Source organism: Trichomycterus rosablanca, unplaced genomic scaffold (genome assembly GCF_030014385.1).
Source record: "Trichomycterus rosablanca isolate fTriRos1 unplaced genomic scaffold, fTriRos1.hap1 scaffold_268, whole genome shotgun sequence".
Lineage (NCBI taxonomy): Eukaryota > Metazoa > Chordata > Actinopteri > Siluriformes > Trichomycteridae > Trichomycterus > Trichomycterus rosablanca.
The window spans coordinates 31,475-50,996 of record NW_026947096.1 but is presented as its reverse complement, the minus strand read 5'-3'; the positions used below and the strand labels follow the sequence as shown (position 1 = coordinate 50,996).

Sequence of the window (19,522 nt, the reverse complement as noted above, 5' to 3'; positions counted from 1 at the left end):
CCACCAAGTAAAGTCATGACATACATTTACATTTACTAGTCATATGTATATATTAATAAATCATTAATTAAGTATGAGTACCTTACAGATCAGTGAAATGTCTGCTAATAAGGTGCATATCTTTCAAAGTCCATCTACTAAAATGCACAACTTCCAAATGTTTCCTGCTACATAAAACATGAGATCATAAGAAACAAACTGAGCAAACCAGCATGACAGACTGTAAATGCTTTACTTTATTGTATTTAGAACATATAAAATTATACTAAAACATCTCTACACATTAATAAAGACTGCTTTGTGCGAACAGTTACAGCCACAAAAAATGATATATGGATATATATATATATATATATATATATATATATATATATATATGAATGGATATATGGATTTAAAATAACTGCACTATAAATATTCTCTAAAATATAAAAGTAAACATTTAAACAACCTTCAAGGATGATAAAGGCTAATTTTTGCATTTAAATAAAAAAAAGAAAATGATGGGGGGGGGGGGGGGGGGCAGTTATTTAAAGAGGAAACTGATGCCTAATGTCTTTAAGCAAGTGGCCAAGTGTACCATGCCTATGCTTATCTGCAACAAGCCAGTGAGTCCACTCAATGAAAGGTTTTGTTTTACCATTTTCTCTGTCCTGTTACCTCTTAGCCTCCAGATATTTTATTTGTAGGTCAACCATGCCCTCTCAAGATGTTGAGTTGAGTGTGTGGATCTCTAAACCACTGGGAATGGTTAACTCTAAAATGAGTGTAACCCATATCTGTCAAGGCAGCTCTATAAGCTCTCCACTCATTACTAATTATTGTTGTACCAGGACGCACGTGTTTCACAACAATAGGTATAAGCTGATGCCGTGACCTTCGCTTCACAAGGCACAGAACTGGATGCCGGGGTTTATTCCTTATGCTAAGCACACAAAATACCCACTTCTATCTCCTCCAAGGAAGCAAACCTACCTCGACCATACTGTTGGAATAAGAATATGTTGTTGGGTTAAGATCATTTAGGGCTTTTGAGCTGGACCAAAGTAAGTCAAGGGACAAATCATGAAGGTTAAGCGAGATTTTCTGCTGACAGACAAGTAATATCCAGATACCACTACAAACAATACCAAAGTCAAATTTTCTGGTTACCACACATCCTTGTGGCAATCATGGCATCTGGTAAGTAGACTCCCCAAAAAAACTATAGCAAGAAAGCTAAATATATCAAGTAGCCTATAAGATGAATGTAATTTGCTCACTTTTCGTTTGTGGTGAAAGTTGCTTTCATCCAGGACAGCAAATTCTTTCATCTCCAATCATCTGTTTATTTTGCCTTGTATATTGTTTCATTGCATAGTGGCATACTTTCCTTAGAATCAAGGTCATCTTGGAGAGTGTTCTTAAGCTTCTTGCAATCCCATCTTTCATCATGTCAGTTTGCCTGAGGTGCAAGCCCTGATCTCACACACTACTATACTACAAATACTTTTGGCAATATAATGTAAATATGGCCAAAAGTATGTGGACACTTCTAATTATTAAGCTCAAATGTTTCAGCAATACCTATCTCTAACGTGGTCAATTATATGAAGTAAATTCTATGCTTCCAATGTTATGGCAACAGTTTGAGGAATGTCCTTTCTTGTTCCAGACTGACTGTGTCCCTGTGTAAGAATATTTGTTACTTTGAGTAGATTTATGAGTCTTTCAGTGAAGATTTTAAGGTAAAGCAGGGTGGCTCAGTGGGTAGCACTGTCTCCTCACAGCAAGAAGGTCCTGGGTTCGATAATCAGGTGGAGCGGTCCGGGTCCTTTCTGTGTGGAATTTGCATGTTCTCCCCGTGTATGTGTGGGTTTCCTCCAGGTGCTCCGGTTTCCTCCCACAGTATAAAGATGTGTAAGTGAACTGGAGACACTAAATTGTCCATGACTGTGTTTGATATTAAACTTGTGAACTGGTGAATCTTGTGTAATGAGTAACTACAGTTCCTGTCATGAATGTAACCAAAGTGTAAAACATGACGATTAAACCCTAATAAACAAACAATAAAGGTAAAGCATGTATATGTGTATAAGAAGTGTTTGTTGAGCTATTTGAATACTGAGGCAGGATGTCAGGCACAGCACGGTCACTCCGGTTACCTTCACAGCTACAGAGATGAGATTAAAATGCTAAAGCTTCATTCAGTAGTCTGGGATACTGATAGTTCCTGTCTGCATGTAGGAACAGAGCAGCATCACTCCGACTGTTCATGTACTGAAATATGGGAAATATTCATGTGCAACCATTTCAAGCAGTTTGTTGTTTTCTAACTGAACCAGAATGCTGTATAATCACACATCAGATAAACACTGCTGATGGGAAATAAATACTAATTATTACCTGAATAGCTGAAGAAGCACATAAATGAACATGTGGTAGTAATAAATAAGCCAGAATTCACAGCTCTTAAAGAAAAACATTTATTTTCTCCAACATGTCCTACCAACAGTGGCAGCTGGGCAGCATTCATTATCTTTCACATCACTGTCATTACTACATCATTTTTTAGATCAAAGGGAATCATTTTTCACCACTTTATTCTGGTCAGGGTCAGGGTGGGTCTGGTATTCATGGATCCACTGCGTACAATGCAGTAATGCACCCTGGACAGGACACCATTCTGGCCACTCTCTCCCCCTTAGACATAGCCAATCATGCCTGTATCTAGACACCTGACCAGCCAAAATCAGTGAGCTCGCACAATTTACAGCTGCACCGAATAAGGTATTTACAGAGTTGTAAGGAACATTTATGAACATTTCTTTGGGCTTCTACATATAAATGAGTGACACTATATCTAAAGGGCAACTAATTAGGGTCTTTATAACATGTTACAAGGGCATCACTAACTTAAGGATTCTTTTTTTTTTGTTTAGAACGCAGCTTCCAAATTCACGGTCATTAGTAAGAAAGATTTAATTGGGTAAAACAGCAGTACAGCAGGTAATGTGGGTGCTGCACAGCAAATAGGGGCCTGGAGACCCTGCTACCTCCCCAAAATATGGATCCCCCTAGGAGTGAGAACATGTGTAGAGTCCTGTGATTGAATAACACTACTTTTAAACAAAAACAGAAAGTGGATTCAGAAAGTGTTCAAACCCCTCGACTTTTTATGGATTTGATCTTAAATGGGTACAATTAACATTTTATAAAAAAACAATGTCTAAGGCATCACATGTTTTCAGGACCACAGTGGTAATAATCATTTTAACATTAAAGACACTTGGCAGCACCTTAAACCTTCTGAGTTGGACGCTTTGCTAAATTTGGCATCTGGGCAAGAAGGGCCTTAATTAGGGAGGTAAGAAAGAACCCAGCGGGACTTTTCTCTCTCTTCCCTCGTATTTCTAGTCTGGTAAAATTGTTGACGAGTGATTGTTGAAGTTTGGAGAGGCTCTCATATATTTCTGGGTAAGGAGGAGCTTTGTTGCGAGCTCTGTATGTTTTCAGGAGTAATTTTGAAGCTTCTCCCTCTCTCCTTCTGTTATAGAAGATTATCTGTGTGAGAAGACTGACATAGTGTCTTCCAAGCTGAAACATTTGGTACATCTGCCAGATCATTTAACGCATCGTTCTTGACGCTCGCTCTGGCTGCACGCTTTCTGTCTGCTCTCCGCTTGCTTTTAGTTTTTAGCTATTTTAGTTATTTTTTATCTTTTATTTCTAAAATATAGAGCTCAATCAGCAAACACCGACAATAGATCGGCTGGAAAGGCACAGAATTACAGAACTACATTAAACTAGACACTTAGTTAACGGAGTTTTCCACTAGCCGTCAGACTAAACTCGGGCACAGTTATCAGGACTACCATGGCTCCTATCACTACAGCGGGTTCTTCGTGCTGCTCCAACTGCTACAGTCTCCTACGGAAAATCGCTGTGCTGGAGACAAAAATGCTCACAATCCTACCTGGAACGGAGAGGAGAAATGGTTCCAGATCACTCGAGGGTGAGTCAAAATCTAACACAGAACAACCAGCTAAGCTAAGGCTAGACAGCTTAACAGACTTCCCGAAGTTTGACAGAATTCAATCAAAACAGGGGAACAGAAACGAACCATGTGAGAGAATAAGTCGGTGGCACAAACCTGGAGCAAAACCAAAACCACAAAAGCAGCAGGTGGCTGTCTTAATGTCTTCCACGCCAGACTGTTCATCATGGGCTCGGAAAGCTAAAACTATTCCAAAAGCTAGCACAATTGCACCCCGTGGGAAAATAGCAGGGTCGCAACAAAAACCGATCCCTTTGCTCAATCGTTTTGAACCGCTCAGAAATCTGATCGAGGTTACCCCCAGCGGTAATGGTAACGAAGCTGACTATAAAAGGGGACTCAAAGCGGGCTAGCAAAAACACGAGGCTGTTTAAGCAGAGGCCCTCGCCTGACGCAGAGAACGCTCCGAAAACTCTGATCGTCGGTGACTCTGCCATCAAGAATATAGGCAGCAGATCAATGCTAACATGCTGTCTCCCGAACGTGACTATCTCGGAATTAAATGAGGAACTTCCCAACATTCTCTCCCAGCATGGAGTGATCGACCGAATTATTCTGCACGTGGGCAGAAATGACATTCGCAGAGAGGAGTCAGAAATCTTAAAGAACAACTTCACTGAACTGTTTAATACACTTGAGAAGCTGACTGCTCAGAAGTTCATCAGTGGGCCTCTCCCAGCCCGAGGATCTAATATGTTTTCACGGCTACTCAACCTCAACACGTGGCTAAGCAGAACCTGCTGTTTGAAAGGGATGGATTATATTGCAAATTTTAATTTATCCTGGGGGCACAGATAATTTTTTTACCCAGATGGCACCCACCTAAGCAAGACTGGAGTGAAGGCACTAAAGGACAACCTCCATTTTGCTCTTCGCCACCCATCTGCTTCTTGGACTGACTCGACACAATACGTGCATCCTCAACCTCCCTCACCTGCCTTCAACCATGAAGGACCATCAAACATACAATCCCCATCACTGGAGAACACAGCTCAGGCTGAGTTTCTGACTCGTGACGAAAGCTATTACTACCTTCATCATCAGGCAGTGACACAGCAGTCAACAGCAGAGACATCACAGTCATCCTCCAACTTCTCTCTCTCAACAACATCACCTCCCCACATATGGATTTCACAGAGAAAATGGAGAAACTGGTGTGTGTTGGGACTAAATTCTCACACTCCATCTCAGCCAGTCCACAGGTTTCACCCAAAAAGCCCAGGGCACCCCTTCCCCTTCCCCCCCGTGCTCTGAGGCCACTTCAGCACCGTCAGCAGCAGCCTTGTACTTCATCTACTCTGGCTGTACAGAGTTCAGAATGTTCAGCGAGTGCTACTGATAGCGGCTGCAGAGTACAAAATAATGATAACACGTTGTGATGTGTTCAGGGTCCTTGCTATAGCAGATATGATACTGACAACAGTTTGGAGAGTAAGCTTGGACCCAGTATGTCTGAAATGTTTTCTATTCCTGTGTTGATTAGAAATAGAAAGAATAGAACGCATTCAGCATATCAAGTCAACCAGTCTAACCTCTTACCTGTACCACGACAACCTCGGGCTGCCCCAGGGGCTCCTGTGGTTCCTTTAAAGCTAGCTCTGCTTAATATTAGATCTCTAGCCAACAAATCATTTTTAGTGAATGACATAATTCTATCCTACGGTTTAGATTTTCTGTTTCTAACTGAAACATGGTTAGCAGAAGGCCGCAGTGCCACTGTTCTTAATGAAACAGCACCAGCAAACTTCAGTTCTATGAATGTGTGTCGAAGTGGTAGGAAAGGTGGAGGAGTAGCTGCCTTATTTAAAGATGTATTCCAGTGCAAAGAGACTGTACTTGGCAATTTTATGTCTTTTGAATACCTCTGTTTTATTTTGCAGGGTACTCCCAAAATTTTATTTTTAACCATTTATAAACCTCCAAGATACTCTGCACATTTTATAGATGAATTTGCTGAACTACTGTCAGTTATCTCCACTGAGTACAGCTTTTTCATCATAACTGGGGATTTTAACATCCACTTAGATAATAACAAGGACAATAACACTAAAGAACTTTTTGGACTTTTTGACACGTTTGGTCTATTGCAACATGTGAAAGGGCCTACACATACTCGAGGGCACACTCTGGATCTAGTTATTTCTAAAGGTCTTAACATTTCTTCTGTTATGGTCAAGGACTTGGCCCTCTCTGATCATTTTTGTGTCTTCTTTGAAATACTGATCACTCCAGATGCTCAAACTAGCTCTGTTTCTGTTAAGAAAAGGAATATAAATGAAAGCACTAGTTCTCGGTTTATGGAGGCCATAGCTATATCACCAACTTTAATTGCAGAGTCAGTTGATGAACTTCTGGATAACTTTAATGTGAAAATATTGACTGTCATGGATGTGGTTGCCCCGGTAAAAGTCATGAAAACGTTGAGCAAACAGAAAGCACCATGGCGTAACACAATGATGGTAATAGCTCTGAAAAGAGAATGCAGGAGAGCTGAACGTAAGTGGAGGAAAACTAAACTTCAAATCCACTATGATCTCTATAAGCAAAGCCTTTGTAGTTTTAACTCGGAGTTATGCAGGGCTAGACAGCTGCACTTCTCTAAGATCATTTACAGGAACATCAACAACACCCGCACTCTATTCAACGTGGTCGACAAGCTTACAAATCCTCCAAAACAGATCACCCCAGAACTTCTGTCCACAGAGAAATGTAATGAATTTGCTCATTTCTTCTGTGAAAAAATCAAAACTATTAGACTGACCATTAACGCCACTCAGTCAAACGATGAAACCATGCCGCCCCTACAGACACCTAAAAATAACATGACTATTATGTCACAATTTAATACAATAGACCAAAAAACACTGGAGAAAACAGTCCAGCATCTTAAATCATCGACATGTTGTCTCGACATACTGCCATCTGAATTTTTTAAAACTATTTTTAACTCTGTAAAAACTGATTTGCAACAAATAGTTAATGGCTCACTAGCATCAGGCGTCTTCCCAAAGTCACTGAAAACTGCTGCCATTAAGCCACTCCTAAAAAAGAGAACTCTGGATGTGTCTGTGTTAAACAACTACAGGCCGGTCTCAAATCTTCCTTTCATAGCTAAGATCATTGAGAAAGTTGTTTACAGTCAAGTCAGCAGTTTTTTGAATTCCAGTGGTTATTTTGACAAATTTCAGGCAGGCTTTCGACCTCACCACAGCACTGAAACGGCTCTCATAAAAGTGTTAAACGATCTACGGCTGAATACTGACTCGGGTAAAATATCAGTTCTCATTTTACTGGATCTTAGTGCAGCCTTTGACATTGTAGATCATAGAATATTGCTGGACAGGTTGGAAAACTGGGTTGGACTTTCCAGAACAGTCCTTAATTGGTTCAGGTCCTATTTAGAAGAGTTTAGGAGTTACTACGTCACTATTGGCAGCTATGAATCTGACAGGGTGGCTATGACATGTGGAATCCCCCAGGGATCAGTTCTCGGACCTCTTCTGTTCAATCTTTATATGCTGCCATTAGGCCAAATGCTACAGGCTAACAACATTGATTACCATAGTTATGCAGATGACACACAGATATATCTGGCTCTCTCACCAGATGATTACAGCCCAATAGATTCACTGTGTCAGTGTCTGGAGGACATCAATAACTGGATGAGCCAGAATTTTTTGACAGTTAAATAAGGACAAAACAGAGATTGTTGTGTTTGGCAGCAAAGAGAAGAGGATTAGTGTCAGTGAACACCTCAATTCCCGGGCTCTAAAAACCAAAGACCAAGTCCGGAATCTTGGCGTTCTAATAGACTCAGATCTTACATTCACCAGCCATATTAAAACCAACACCAAAACAGCCTTCTACCATCTTAGAAATATAGCCAAAATTAAGGGTCTAATGTGCCAACAAGACCTAGAGAAGCTGATCCATGCTTTTATCTCCAGTAGGGTGGACTATTGTAATGGTCTCTTAACTGGACTTCCCAAAAAGACCATTAAACAGTTACAGCTCATTCAGAACGCTGCTGCAAGAGTTTTAACTAAGACGAAGAGAACTGAGCACATCACTCCAGTTCTAAAATCTCTACACTGGCTTCCGGTTAGTTACAGAATAGAATTTAAAGTGCTGCTACTGGTCTATAAATCAATGAATGGGTTCGGCCCAGAATACATCTCAGAAATGTTTAGAGAATATAAACCTAGTAGATCTCTTAGATCCATGGACTCAGGTCAGCTAGTTGAGCCCAGAGTCCAAACTAAACATGGTGAAGCAGCATTTAGCTGTTGGGCTGCATATAACTGGAACAGACTGCCAGGAGATATTAGATGTTCCGCAAATGTAGAAATGTTTAAATCCAGGTTTAAAACTTTTCTTTTTTCTTGTGCCTATGATTGAGCTCAAAATTTTTTGCTATTACCCTCATTTTACCATATTTCTTTTAATTTTTCATGTTCTTAATTTTTTATCTCTCTTGTTTGAATTTCATGTTGTCTTAATTGTAACTAAATGTTTGCAAGAAGTCTTTCTGAGATTCTAGATCTCAGGAATGTTTTAATGCTTTTAATTATTTTTTTTTCCTTATGTAAAGCACTTTGAATTGCCACTGTGTATGAAAGGTGCTATACAAATAAACTTGCCTTGCCTTGCCTGGAAATCAAAAATATATATATTTTTTAAGTTATGAAGTTTTATAAAGCAAATAGAAAAAATGAATACAAAACAAATTAAATGTTGTTCAATCAACATTAAAGACCACAGAATGGTTACATGACCTGTTAGGTATTTAAAAGTGCATTTAGTAAAACTTTCAAAACAATTGTACAATTCAAAAAATACATCATCAATTTTTTTTAAACAAAAGAAATGTTAACATGCATTGGCTTGTCCTGAAAGTTAATAAACCCTGTAAATAAACAGAAATTGTTGGTATTAAAACAATGATCTAATGTTAGTACAGAAATCACGTTATCAAGTCTCGTTCATCGTGCATGCATGGATTTAAACGTGATGTGTTTTAGATTAATATTTACTTATTATTTCTAGGTTTATGGTCAATGACAAAAAAAACTAAACATTTCAACACTACTAGAATGTTAAGAATAAGATTTATTCACCCCACACAGTTCATTTACTACTTGAATATATTGTGTATATATTTATATTCTTACTTAAAAATGTTTAGTTTTCACTGATATTTAAAATTATAGTGTAAACTGTATGAAAGTTAATTAATTATATACTGTATTACTATACCAAAAAGTCATTTTTTTTCAGTGTGGATGGGTGACTGAGTGTCAGACAGGTGTAAAGTACTGTTGGATGGGTGCTCGTTGCTGGTCTTTTCAAACCTGCAGTAGAACCTGTTAAGGTCATTAGCCAGCTGACGATCTCCATTTAGTCCATTTAGTTTTTCTTCATAGAAAGGCTTACTTACTTCAGAATATTAAGTAAATCTGTTATGAAACAACTACATAAATAATATATGATACTATAAGATATTTCATTTACTTCATTGTATAAATTTATATTACTCACTGTATTTTCATAAATGTTGCTTTGTTTTTTATACATTACCAAAAGTTATATATACAATATACTTTTACCAAAAAAAATCACCATAAAAATACAATATATTTCAATTATTGCATCTGACTCTCCACCTCCAAAGAAAGTCAAGGTCCACAGCAGCATGCTGTCCAAAAATTAAGGCTGATTTATTTGAAATAATACAAGAAAGTGTCACTTGGAGGTCTAAAACTAAAATACTATTTTTATAATTTACAGTATTATACTGTATGATATTGGGTGTGCCTTAGTTTACAGTAAAATACAAGAAACTGCAATGCATGATTGGATTTTTGTTCTTTAGGCAGGAGTTAGAAGCTTACACCAACACCGTTTTCTTTTAATCAGTGTCAGCAAAACACGGCATTGTTTGATTCTGAATCCAGTTTTAGTATACATCTAAATTCATGTGGTAAACCGTGCTTTAGGAAACAAAAATATTCATTTTTATATCTGTCCATTCAAATGTGCCTTGACAGTTGAGGTAGTTGAATCGCAAACTTTATTTAAAACGAGGTGCATATTGAGATATAATATTTTTAAAAAGTAAATAATTGACACTTTAGGTGTACATTTGATCGATTCTTTTTAAAAAATGCATTTCTCCCCATTTTCCTCCCAATTTGGCGCACTTAACTTTGTCTTCCGCTGCTGAGAGATACCAGATTGCATCCGAGGAGAGCACGTCACTGTACTCACCTCTTCCGACACGTGTACAGCCCTCCTCTTTTCGCCCATGCGTTCTGCACAGGCGTCTCCTCCGCCAATTACACATAGTTCGGCCCCCACCCTGCAGATACGATTGTCAAGTAGTATTTGCTGCAGGCACTGCCAATTATGCCCGCTAGAGGCAACACTGAGTTTCGAACCGAGGAGTTCAGAAATTCGGCGTTAGTGTGCAAGCAGAATATCCCGCTGCACCATCTGTTTTCTGCGTCGCCGACTTGCCGCTGAAACAAAAGATGTGGTCTAATTTAAAAATGCTGCATATACAGTTAATGTAAAATTTATTCCATGAGGAGAGGCAAGAAGATATATATGTAAGCAAGATCTGTAAAGACTCACCCTTGAAAGTATTCTCCAGAGCTTTGAGAACTTTCAGAAGAGGGGATGGATGCTGCAGGTTCAGCTACAGCTGCAGAAAGGGCTGCAGACTGAGCTGCTTCCTGGGCTGGAACCGGGATGGCTGGAGGAATGTTGGCAACAACAAAACCCCTCTTCTCCAACTCTTGAATCAGGCTAAAAAAAAAGAGAAAATTCAATTGATTTATCACAGGAAAAAAGTGTACTTGACAATATTATCTAAAGCTGAGAACAAATGACCATATGGCTCAGGTTGCTCAGGTTATTGAGTGTTAAAACACAATGAAACTTATTAATAACATAGTTATATCTCAGTGATAAATTTTAATGGAGACAAACAAAGTTTGGAACTAGGTCTGGGTCATTAATTGGGCCATTAACACTAACTCAATGACATTACCTTGGCCTACTGTCACATTTTTATCACTAAGAAACTATTATCACTTTTTCCATCACCCAGGCAGAAGGGTGAGTTGTCGGACAATAGGTGTTTTTATTTTTTTTTTACAAAGAAGTACACAAAGTTTGAAAACACTACTATCATACCTTTCAACTGGGCTAGGGCTGTCCATAATTCTCCTGATAAGGCCATACTCAATGACACGGCCTCTGTGGAGCAATTCATGGGCCTCTTTCTTTGCAGCTTTAAGCACCCTCTTTCTGTCACTGACTGAGTTGTCCTTCATGCACTTCTGGGTCAGGTGGCCTGAAAGACTGGACTGCACCAACTTGCAGAAAGGGCACAGCAGGTGGGTCCTGTTGCTGGACTGGCTGTAAGGAATACAAGACAAAAAAGGAAATTATCTACAATTTTATATTTACACTATACAGTGTCTCCCAGCGGCTGTCCAAAATTCATGACATGTATCATAATGTGAATAATAATTAGTAATTAATTTGATAATACGGTTAATAAGGTTAATAAGGTTTGTAGGAGTGGTCTTAAAAACACCTGACGGATTCATTTTTTAATCTTTATTCAAACCACAATATCAAGGAAATTAGATATTATATACAGTGACACATCATATATGTATAATTCCAATACAAACCCTAACCCTAATAAGAATTTATGGTTAGGTTAGGGTGGGGTTATGTTAGGGTAGGGTTAGGTTCAAATAAATATACCAAGAACAAAGTTGTACTTACACAGGAGAAGCCATCTCAACTCGTAGATTTGAAGAACTTGAAAACTTCAGAGAAGATAAAGAAGAGAACTGACCTTGACAATACAAGGGGCAGTAGTGATGGAGACCCTTTTGGCTGGTCAATTATATGCTACTGTAAAAGAATGCCACACCCCCCAATAGACCAAGACCCGCCTAGTGTTAATGGTTCTAGAAACCAGTCAGCCAGACCTTAGGCCTAAGGTAATGAGTAAAATGATACACAATGAAAAACACTTACATAATATAAGTTAATTATATGCCTTGCAAAAAGCAAGATAAATTCATTTTCAGGATTAGGGTTAGGTTAAAAGTTATATGTACTTAAACTAATTATGTAAAGTCCATTTAGTTTTACTTCATAGAAAGGCTTACTTACTTCAAAATATTAAGTAAATCTGTTATGAAACAACTATTTTGTGGTGCACAATACAAGACGTCCTTAGCAATGGCTTTAAAATGCTTCAGCATACTTTTCACATAGAACACTTATTTAAAATAAAAAACAATTCTTTTTAAAGTTATAAAGTTTTATAAAACAAATAGAAAATAGAAATAGAAAACAAATTAAATGTTGTTCAATCAAAATTAAAGACCACTGAATGTTTACATGACCTGTTAGGTATTTAAACGAGCATTTAGTAAAACTTTCAAAACAATTGCACAATTAAAAAAAATACATCAACAATTTTTTTAAACAAAAGAAATGTTAACATGCACTGACTTGTCCTGAAAGTTAGGAAACCCTGTAAATAAACAGAAATTGTTGGTATTAAAACAATGATCTAATGTTAGTACAGAAATCGCGTTATCAAGTCTCGTTCATCGCGCATGCATGGATTTAAACGTGATGTGTTTTTTGATGAATATTTACTTATTATTTCTAGGTTCATGGTCAATGACAAAAAAAAAAAACATTTCACCCCACACAGTTCATTTACTACTTGAATATATTGTGTTTATATTTATATTCTTACTTAAACATTTTTAGTTTTCACTGATATTTAAAATTATAGTGTAAACTGTATGAGAGTTAATTAATTATATACTGTATTACTATACCAAAAAGTCAGTTTTTTTCAGTGTGGATGGGTGGCTGAGTGTCAGACAGGTGTAAAGTACTGTTGGATGGGTGCTCGTTGCTGGCCTTTTCAAACCTGCAGTAGAACCTGTTAAGGTCATCAGCCAGCTGACGATCTCCATTTAGTCCATTTAGTTTTTCTTCATAGAAAGGCTTACTTACTTCAAAATATTAAGTAAATCTGTTATGAAACAACTACTTAAATAATATATGATACTATAAGATATATAAAATATCTATAAGATATTTTCATTTACTTTGTTGTATAAATGTATATTACTCACTATATTTACATAAATGTTGCTTTGTTTTTTATACATTACCAAATGTTATATATACAATATACTTTTACCAAAAAAATCACCATGAAAATACAATATATTTCAATTATTATTGTAAAATAATAAATATTGTTAAATAATAAAGTATTTAGCAGTGCAGATTGGAGCTATATTGTTCAGTTGGGCCTATATTTGATAGCAAGCTATATTCACTTAGGCCAAATAATATACAAATAATATACTCACCAAAAATAAATAGAAAACAAATAGAAAATAGAAATAGAAAACAAATTAAATGCTGTTCAATCAACATTAGACCACTGAATGTTTACATGACCTGTTAGGTATTTAAAAGAGCATTTAGTAAAACTTTCAAAACTGCACAATTCAAAAAAATACATTAACAATTTTTTTAAACAAAAGAAATGTTAACATGCACTGGCTTGTCCTGAAAGTTAGGAAACAATTAAAATCCATTACTGTACTATTTTTTACAGGAAATAGTCCTATAATTTCATTAAGTCTCTTACTTTCAACAGATTTTAATTGTTAAAATTGTGTCATACACCTCTAAAAAAACAGTAACAGCAGTAACACAATACAGTATTGATTAATACAGTCCCCTTATTAATGACTTATTATTCAAAGTATGTAATATAATATTTGGAAAACATTTCGCAATATGAATTAAAAATTACACCAACTCTGGTGTATACCTAATTCCTTTTTTAATCTTTATTCAAACCACAATGACCTGTTAGGTATTTAAAATAGCATTTAGTATAAACTTTCAAAACAATTGCACAATTAAAAAAAATACATCAACAATTTTTTTTAAACAAAAGAAATGTTAACATGCACTGGCTTGTCCTGAAAGTTAGGAAACCCTGTAAATAAACAGAAATTGTTGATATTAAAACAATGATCTAATGTTAGTACAGAAATCACGTTATCAAGTCTCATTCATCGCATTTTTTATACATTAACAAATGTTATATATACAATATACTTTTATTTAAAAAAAATCACCATGAAAATACAATATATTTCAATTATTATTGTTCAATAATAAATATTGTTAAATAATAAAGTAAATATAACTTCACATGCTCAGTATTTTAAAATGTCATTAAAACAGTTAATACAGCTAACCCTAATTAATACATTAATGATTAACAATTGGAATAATATGGCAGTCTGACTTGATTGTGAGAAAATGGGGGGGTTGAGGTGTTTATGGTCCTACTGTAAATTGCCCATTCAAATGCCTACAATAGGCCTTAATTAGACCAGCATTATAATATTGTAAATCTGAGAACAGGGCAACACGATTTAAACCAAAAGAGTGACAAACTGAGTGAACTATATACCAAAAAAACAAGAGAAATTAATTTTTTGGGGTTAGGTTTATGGTTAGGGTTCTAATAATAAGTTATTGTTAGGGTTAAGGTTGTCAGTCTGAGAGGTACACTGTAAAAAAAAAGTGTAAAAAAACGGTAATTTTCTGGCAGCAGGGGAGAAAGTTGAAATAAAGTGATGAAAAGCAGCTAAATAAAATTATAATTAATTATGTTTAATGTATTAATTTACAAACATTTCATTCAAATATTGTATATCTATTTATATCTTATCAACAAGAGAGCATCTCTTATAAACCAGTCTCCCCATAATATAAATTAATGAAAATATACAAAGGATACAATATACAAATAATACTATAACAAATAATATACTCACCAAAAATAAATAGAAAACAAATATAAAATAGAAATATAATAGTATACATTTATATTACTCACTATATTTACATAAATGTTGCTATGTTTTTTTTATACATTACATTTACATTTTCAGCAGACGCCTTTATCCAAAGCGACTTACAGTAGTACAGTTACAGTATACAGTATGAGCAATTGAGGGTTAAGGGCCTTGCTCAAGGACCCAACAGCAGCAACCTGGCAGTGGTGGGGCTTGAACCAGCAACCCTCTGATCACTGGTCCAGTACCTTAACCACTAGGCTACAGCTATACAGAGTAATAAAAATAACTACATGACCATATTCACTTAGGCCAGGAAAAGCCCAGTCAGTATTGGCCACATAGCTGCGATCGCCAGCCGCTCAAACATTATGAAGTAATGCTCCGGATCATCCGAGTCTTTGAGTTGCGGGAGTCTTGGCCACGCCATCGGCGCTATCAGAGCCGCTACTCCCTCAGTCTCCGGTGCAACACCGGTCTGCTGCACCGGCTTGTAGATTTTCGTGCACGTCGCTGTTTCTGTTGTTGCTGCTGCTGCTGTTGTTGTGATTGGGTATGCTTCCGATTCCTGCTGCGCTGGCCTTTGCCCTCAGCAAACTTCATCCTGTGGCAAGCTGAACTGATGTTGTAGCGCGCGCCACCTTTGATCTTGCCGTGACTCTTCTTTGCTGCCGATCAATAAAGGTCTGGAACATTTGTCGTAGGCTGGCCATCTCAGCTACACTTTCTGTGAGATTTTGCGCTGAGGGTGGTTCGCATACCTCAGCATCTTCTTCGCCGTTATTTACCTGTGTAGATTGGGCAGTTGGAAGTTTCTTCGGAGCCATCGCCAACGTGAGGTAGTTTTCAGAACTGCAGACCTCACGGTCGCTTTATGCTCTTTCTTTTAAGTGGCTTCTTTCCAATGTCCTCCTCCGAGTTCTCCCCGAGACTTGTTGCGACACCGCTGCCACCATTTGTGACGGGGCGAACCCCGTGGGTCTAGTAACCGGAATGAACGTTGAGGACACAGGTGTGCTTCTTTTCCCCGCCTTTTTTATTTACACACAAACACAACGCTATTTACATATATACAAACACGCGCTCACACTTGACGAAAACAAAACGGATAAGTATATAAACATACACTAAACACTACAGACAATGTACATACAACTACTGACTACAAAGTCATTAATGCTGTTGTGCTATTGTTCTCTCCTTCTCGATTGACTCCCCCCTTTCTGTCTACCTACACGCTGCTTTTATCATCATAGCCCCTCCCCCTCGGCTGGGCCGATGTTGTTATAGGTAAGCATAGGGTACGGGATACAGATACATTTCAATGCTTTACAATGGTAAATAGAACAATATATTGTCTTATTTAACCCCATGCATGGCCATGGCACTTCAACCAACATACAATTATTTACGTTACATATAAGTGTACACTTTTCTCTTTTACAGGTCTTCCTCCCCCTCTCCTTACCAGAGGATGGATCATCCCAGGTAAGTTTAAGGTAAGTACACGCCATAGTCATGGGTAAGCTACACTTACTTCATCACACATCCATGTGGATGTTACTTTGACACGTACCACCTACCTAAGCATTGTTGCAGACCATGTTCACCCTTTCATGGAAACGGTATTCCCTGATGGCTGTGGCCTCTTTCAGCAGGATATTGTACCCTGCCACAAAGCAAAAAATGCTTCAGGAATGGTTTGAGGAGCACAACAACGAGTTTGAGGTGTTGACTTGGCCTCCAGATTCCCCAGATCTCAATCCAATCGAGCATCTGTGGGATGTGCTGGACAAACAAGTCAGATCCATGGAGGCCCCTCCTCGTAACTTACAGGAGTTAAAGGATCTGCTGCTAACATCTTGGTGCCAGATACCACAGCACACCTTCAGGGGTCTAGTGGAGTCCATGCCTCGACGGGTCAGGGCTGTTTTGGCAGCAAAAAGGGGACCAACACAATATTAGGAATGTGGTCATAATGTTATGCCTGATTGGTGTACAGTACATTATAATAAAGCTCTCCTTCATGGCCACAGAACATTACTCATGTTTGTTTCTGTAGTATTTAATAATAGTATTTAGTATTTATACATTTTAGGTTTTAGTGTGTTATTATTGTGGTATTAATAATGTTTGGGTAATGTATGTTTTGGTAAAATATTTTTTGATAACTGTTGTCGGATTAAAAAAAAATACCCTAATAGTCTTTAAAACGGGAATCGGTAATAAACTATGAGGAATATGACTGGTAATATTTTTGATGCCACCTATGTGCCTTAATGCTTTTGACTCATTTACAGTCAACCATACAAAGAGCTTTAAAGTATTATGTCATCATATGTTGGGAGTCAAATAGCAGTTAAATGTAAACATGCTAACAGCTCCCTCTTCTGAACAAACAGGCTTTTTGTACAGCACAGTTTGAGTTCATATCACTGTGGGCCTCATGGCACAGTAGTAGAGTGCAGAGTCAGAAACTGCAGCAGGGTTAATCTCGAGATCCACTTTCTTTTCCTTTTTGTTATGTTTGATGGACATTCTCAGGTTAGGTGGTTGAGCCTGGGTGACAGTACCTTCATAAATCAGCAGCAGAAATTCTGGTTTTGATCCAGGTTTTTGTCGATACCAGTGGAGACCATATTCTGATCCTTCATGTATACAAGACAGTGTGATGTTTCTTCCTTCAGTTGAAGATACGCTGGTTTGACTGGGTTTAATGCTCTCAGCAGCCTCTGCTAAAAATAAATAAATAAATAAATAACATTTAATTTAACTGGATATTGTAAATAAAATTAATACATGACCAATGAAACATGATGCTTATTATATAACTTACCATTATCATCAGCAATAATGAAGATGAAGAACAACAGTAACATCATTGTGCTGAGTGTCAGATTCAAATAATTATAAGGAATTGCTTCTACTGTATGTAACCACATCTAGCTCCCCACCCCCAATCCAGTTAGTCATGTTAACTCCTCTTTCATCTGATATTGTGAAGGTAGACGAACAAATCTTATTTATGAATACAATCTAGATGTAGATAATCATGTCTGCAATTTAGGGTTATGGTTGGTCAATTTAAAATGTAGGTTTAAAGTACAGCTTTGTACATTTGTATATATTTTCCATTTGCTTGTACAAAGTTAAGTGGTTTTATTTAGTTAGTTTATTATGAAATAGTACTTCATTCATTCATTGTTTTACTGCTGCTTGCTTGTTGTAGTGGTTATTTCCTGTCCTGTTGTTAACCACTATGGTGGTTGAGCAGCTACTGTATGTCTGACTCTCCACCTCCAAAGAAGGTCCACAGCAGAATGTTGTTCAAAAAAATAAGGCTTGATTTATTTCAAATAATACAAGAAAGTGTCACTTGGAGGTCTAAAACTAAAATAAAAATAAGGACTGCAAAGATAAACTTAACAGTTCAAACACTGCTGTAAATTTACCGTAAATATTTCACAGTAAAATACTATTTTTATCATTTATATTATACTGTATGATATGGATGTGCCTTAGTTTACAGTAAAATACAAGAAACTGCAATGCATGATTGGATTTTTGTTCTTTAGGTGGTAGTTAGAAGCTTACACCAACACCGTTTTCTTTTAATCAGTGTCAGCAAAACCCGGTATTGTTTGATTCTGAATTCAGTTTTATTAAACATCTATATTCATGTGGTAAACTGCGGTTTAGAAAACAAAAATATTTATTTTTATATCGGGTCCATTCAAATGTGCCTTGACAGTTGAGGTGGTTGAATCGCAAACTTTATTTAAAACGAGGTGCATATTGAGGTATAATATTTTTAAAAAGTAAATAATTGACACTTTAGGTGTACATTTGATCGATGCTTTTTTTTAAATGCATTTTCCTCCCAATTTAGCACACTTAATTTTGTCTTCCGCTGCTGAGAGATACCAGATTGCATCTGAGGAGAGAACGTCACTGTACACACCTCTTCCGACACGTGTACAGCCCTCCTCTTTTCGCCCATGCGCTCTGTACAGGCGTCTCCTCTGCCAATCAGGGTCCGTACACAACGTATGAAGTCCCACCCACCCACACATAGTCCAGCCCCCACTGTGCGGATACGGTTGCCAATTAGTATCTGCTGCAGGCACTGCCAATTATGCCCGCTAGATGGCACCTAGCCGACCAGAGCCAACACCGAGTTTCGAACCGAGGAGTTCAGAAACTCTGTGTTAGTGTGCAAGCAGAATATCCCACTGCGCCATCCGAGCGCTGATGCTTTTTAATCAGTGGTAATTTGGTGTTGGTTTCGAGAGCTAAGTTGTTAATAGTGCTGTATAACGGTAGTGGTGTGTTGAGGGGTTCTTTTGAGAACGTTAATATACACTTCAACTGATTGTGTTGTTATTATTACTACCTTTGTTTTAGTATAGTAATTTTAAAGATATTTGTCTGCTATTTCTTACCTCCCACAAGCCAGACATTGGCGTGTTTTGAGTTAACAAAATAATATAAGCCCAGACACATGCCAAAGCTTAAAGTTTTTTATGTTTTATAATGTTTTACTGTCAGT

General features: G+C 37.3%; 1 gene segment (V, D, J or C); it reads right to left on the bottom strand.

The window, feature by feature from the left end:
* Positions 1–17,400: 17,400 nt before the first annotated feature.
* LOC134307387 (T cell receptor alpha variable 14/delta variable 4-like) lies at positions 17,401–17,852 on the bottom strand. The segment is given in 2 exon segments: positions 17,401–17,708; positions 17,810–17,852. Coding segments are annotated over 2 exon segments (351 nt in total).
* Between the last annotated feature and the right edge of the window lie 1,670 nt (positions 17,853–19,522).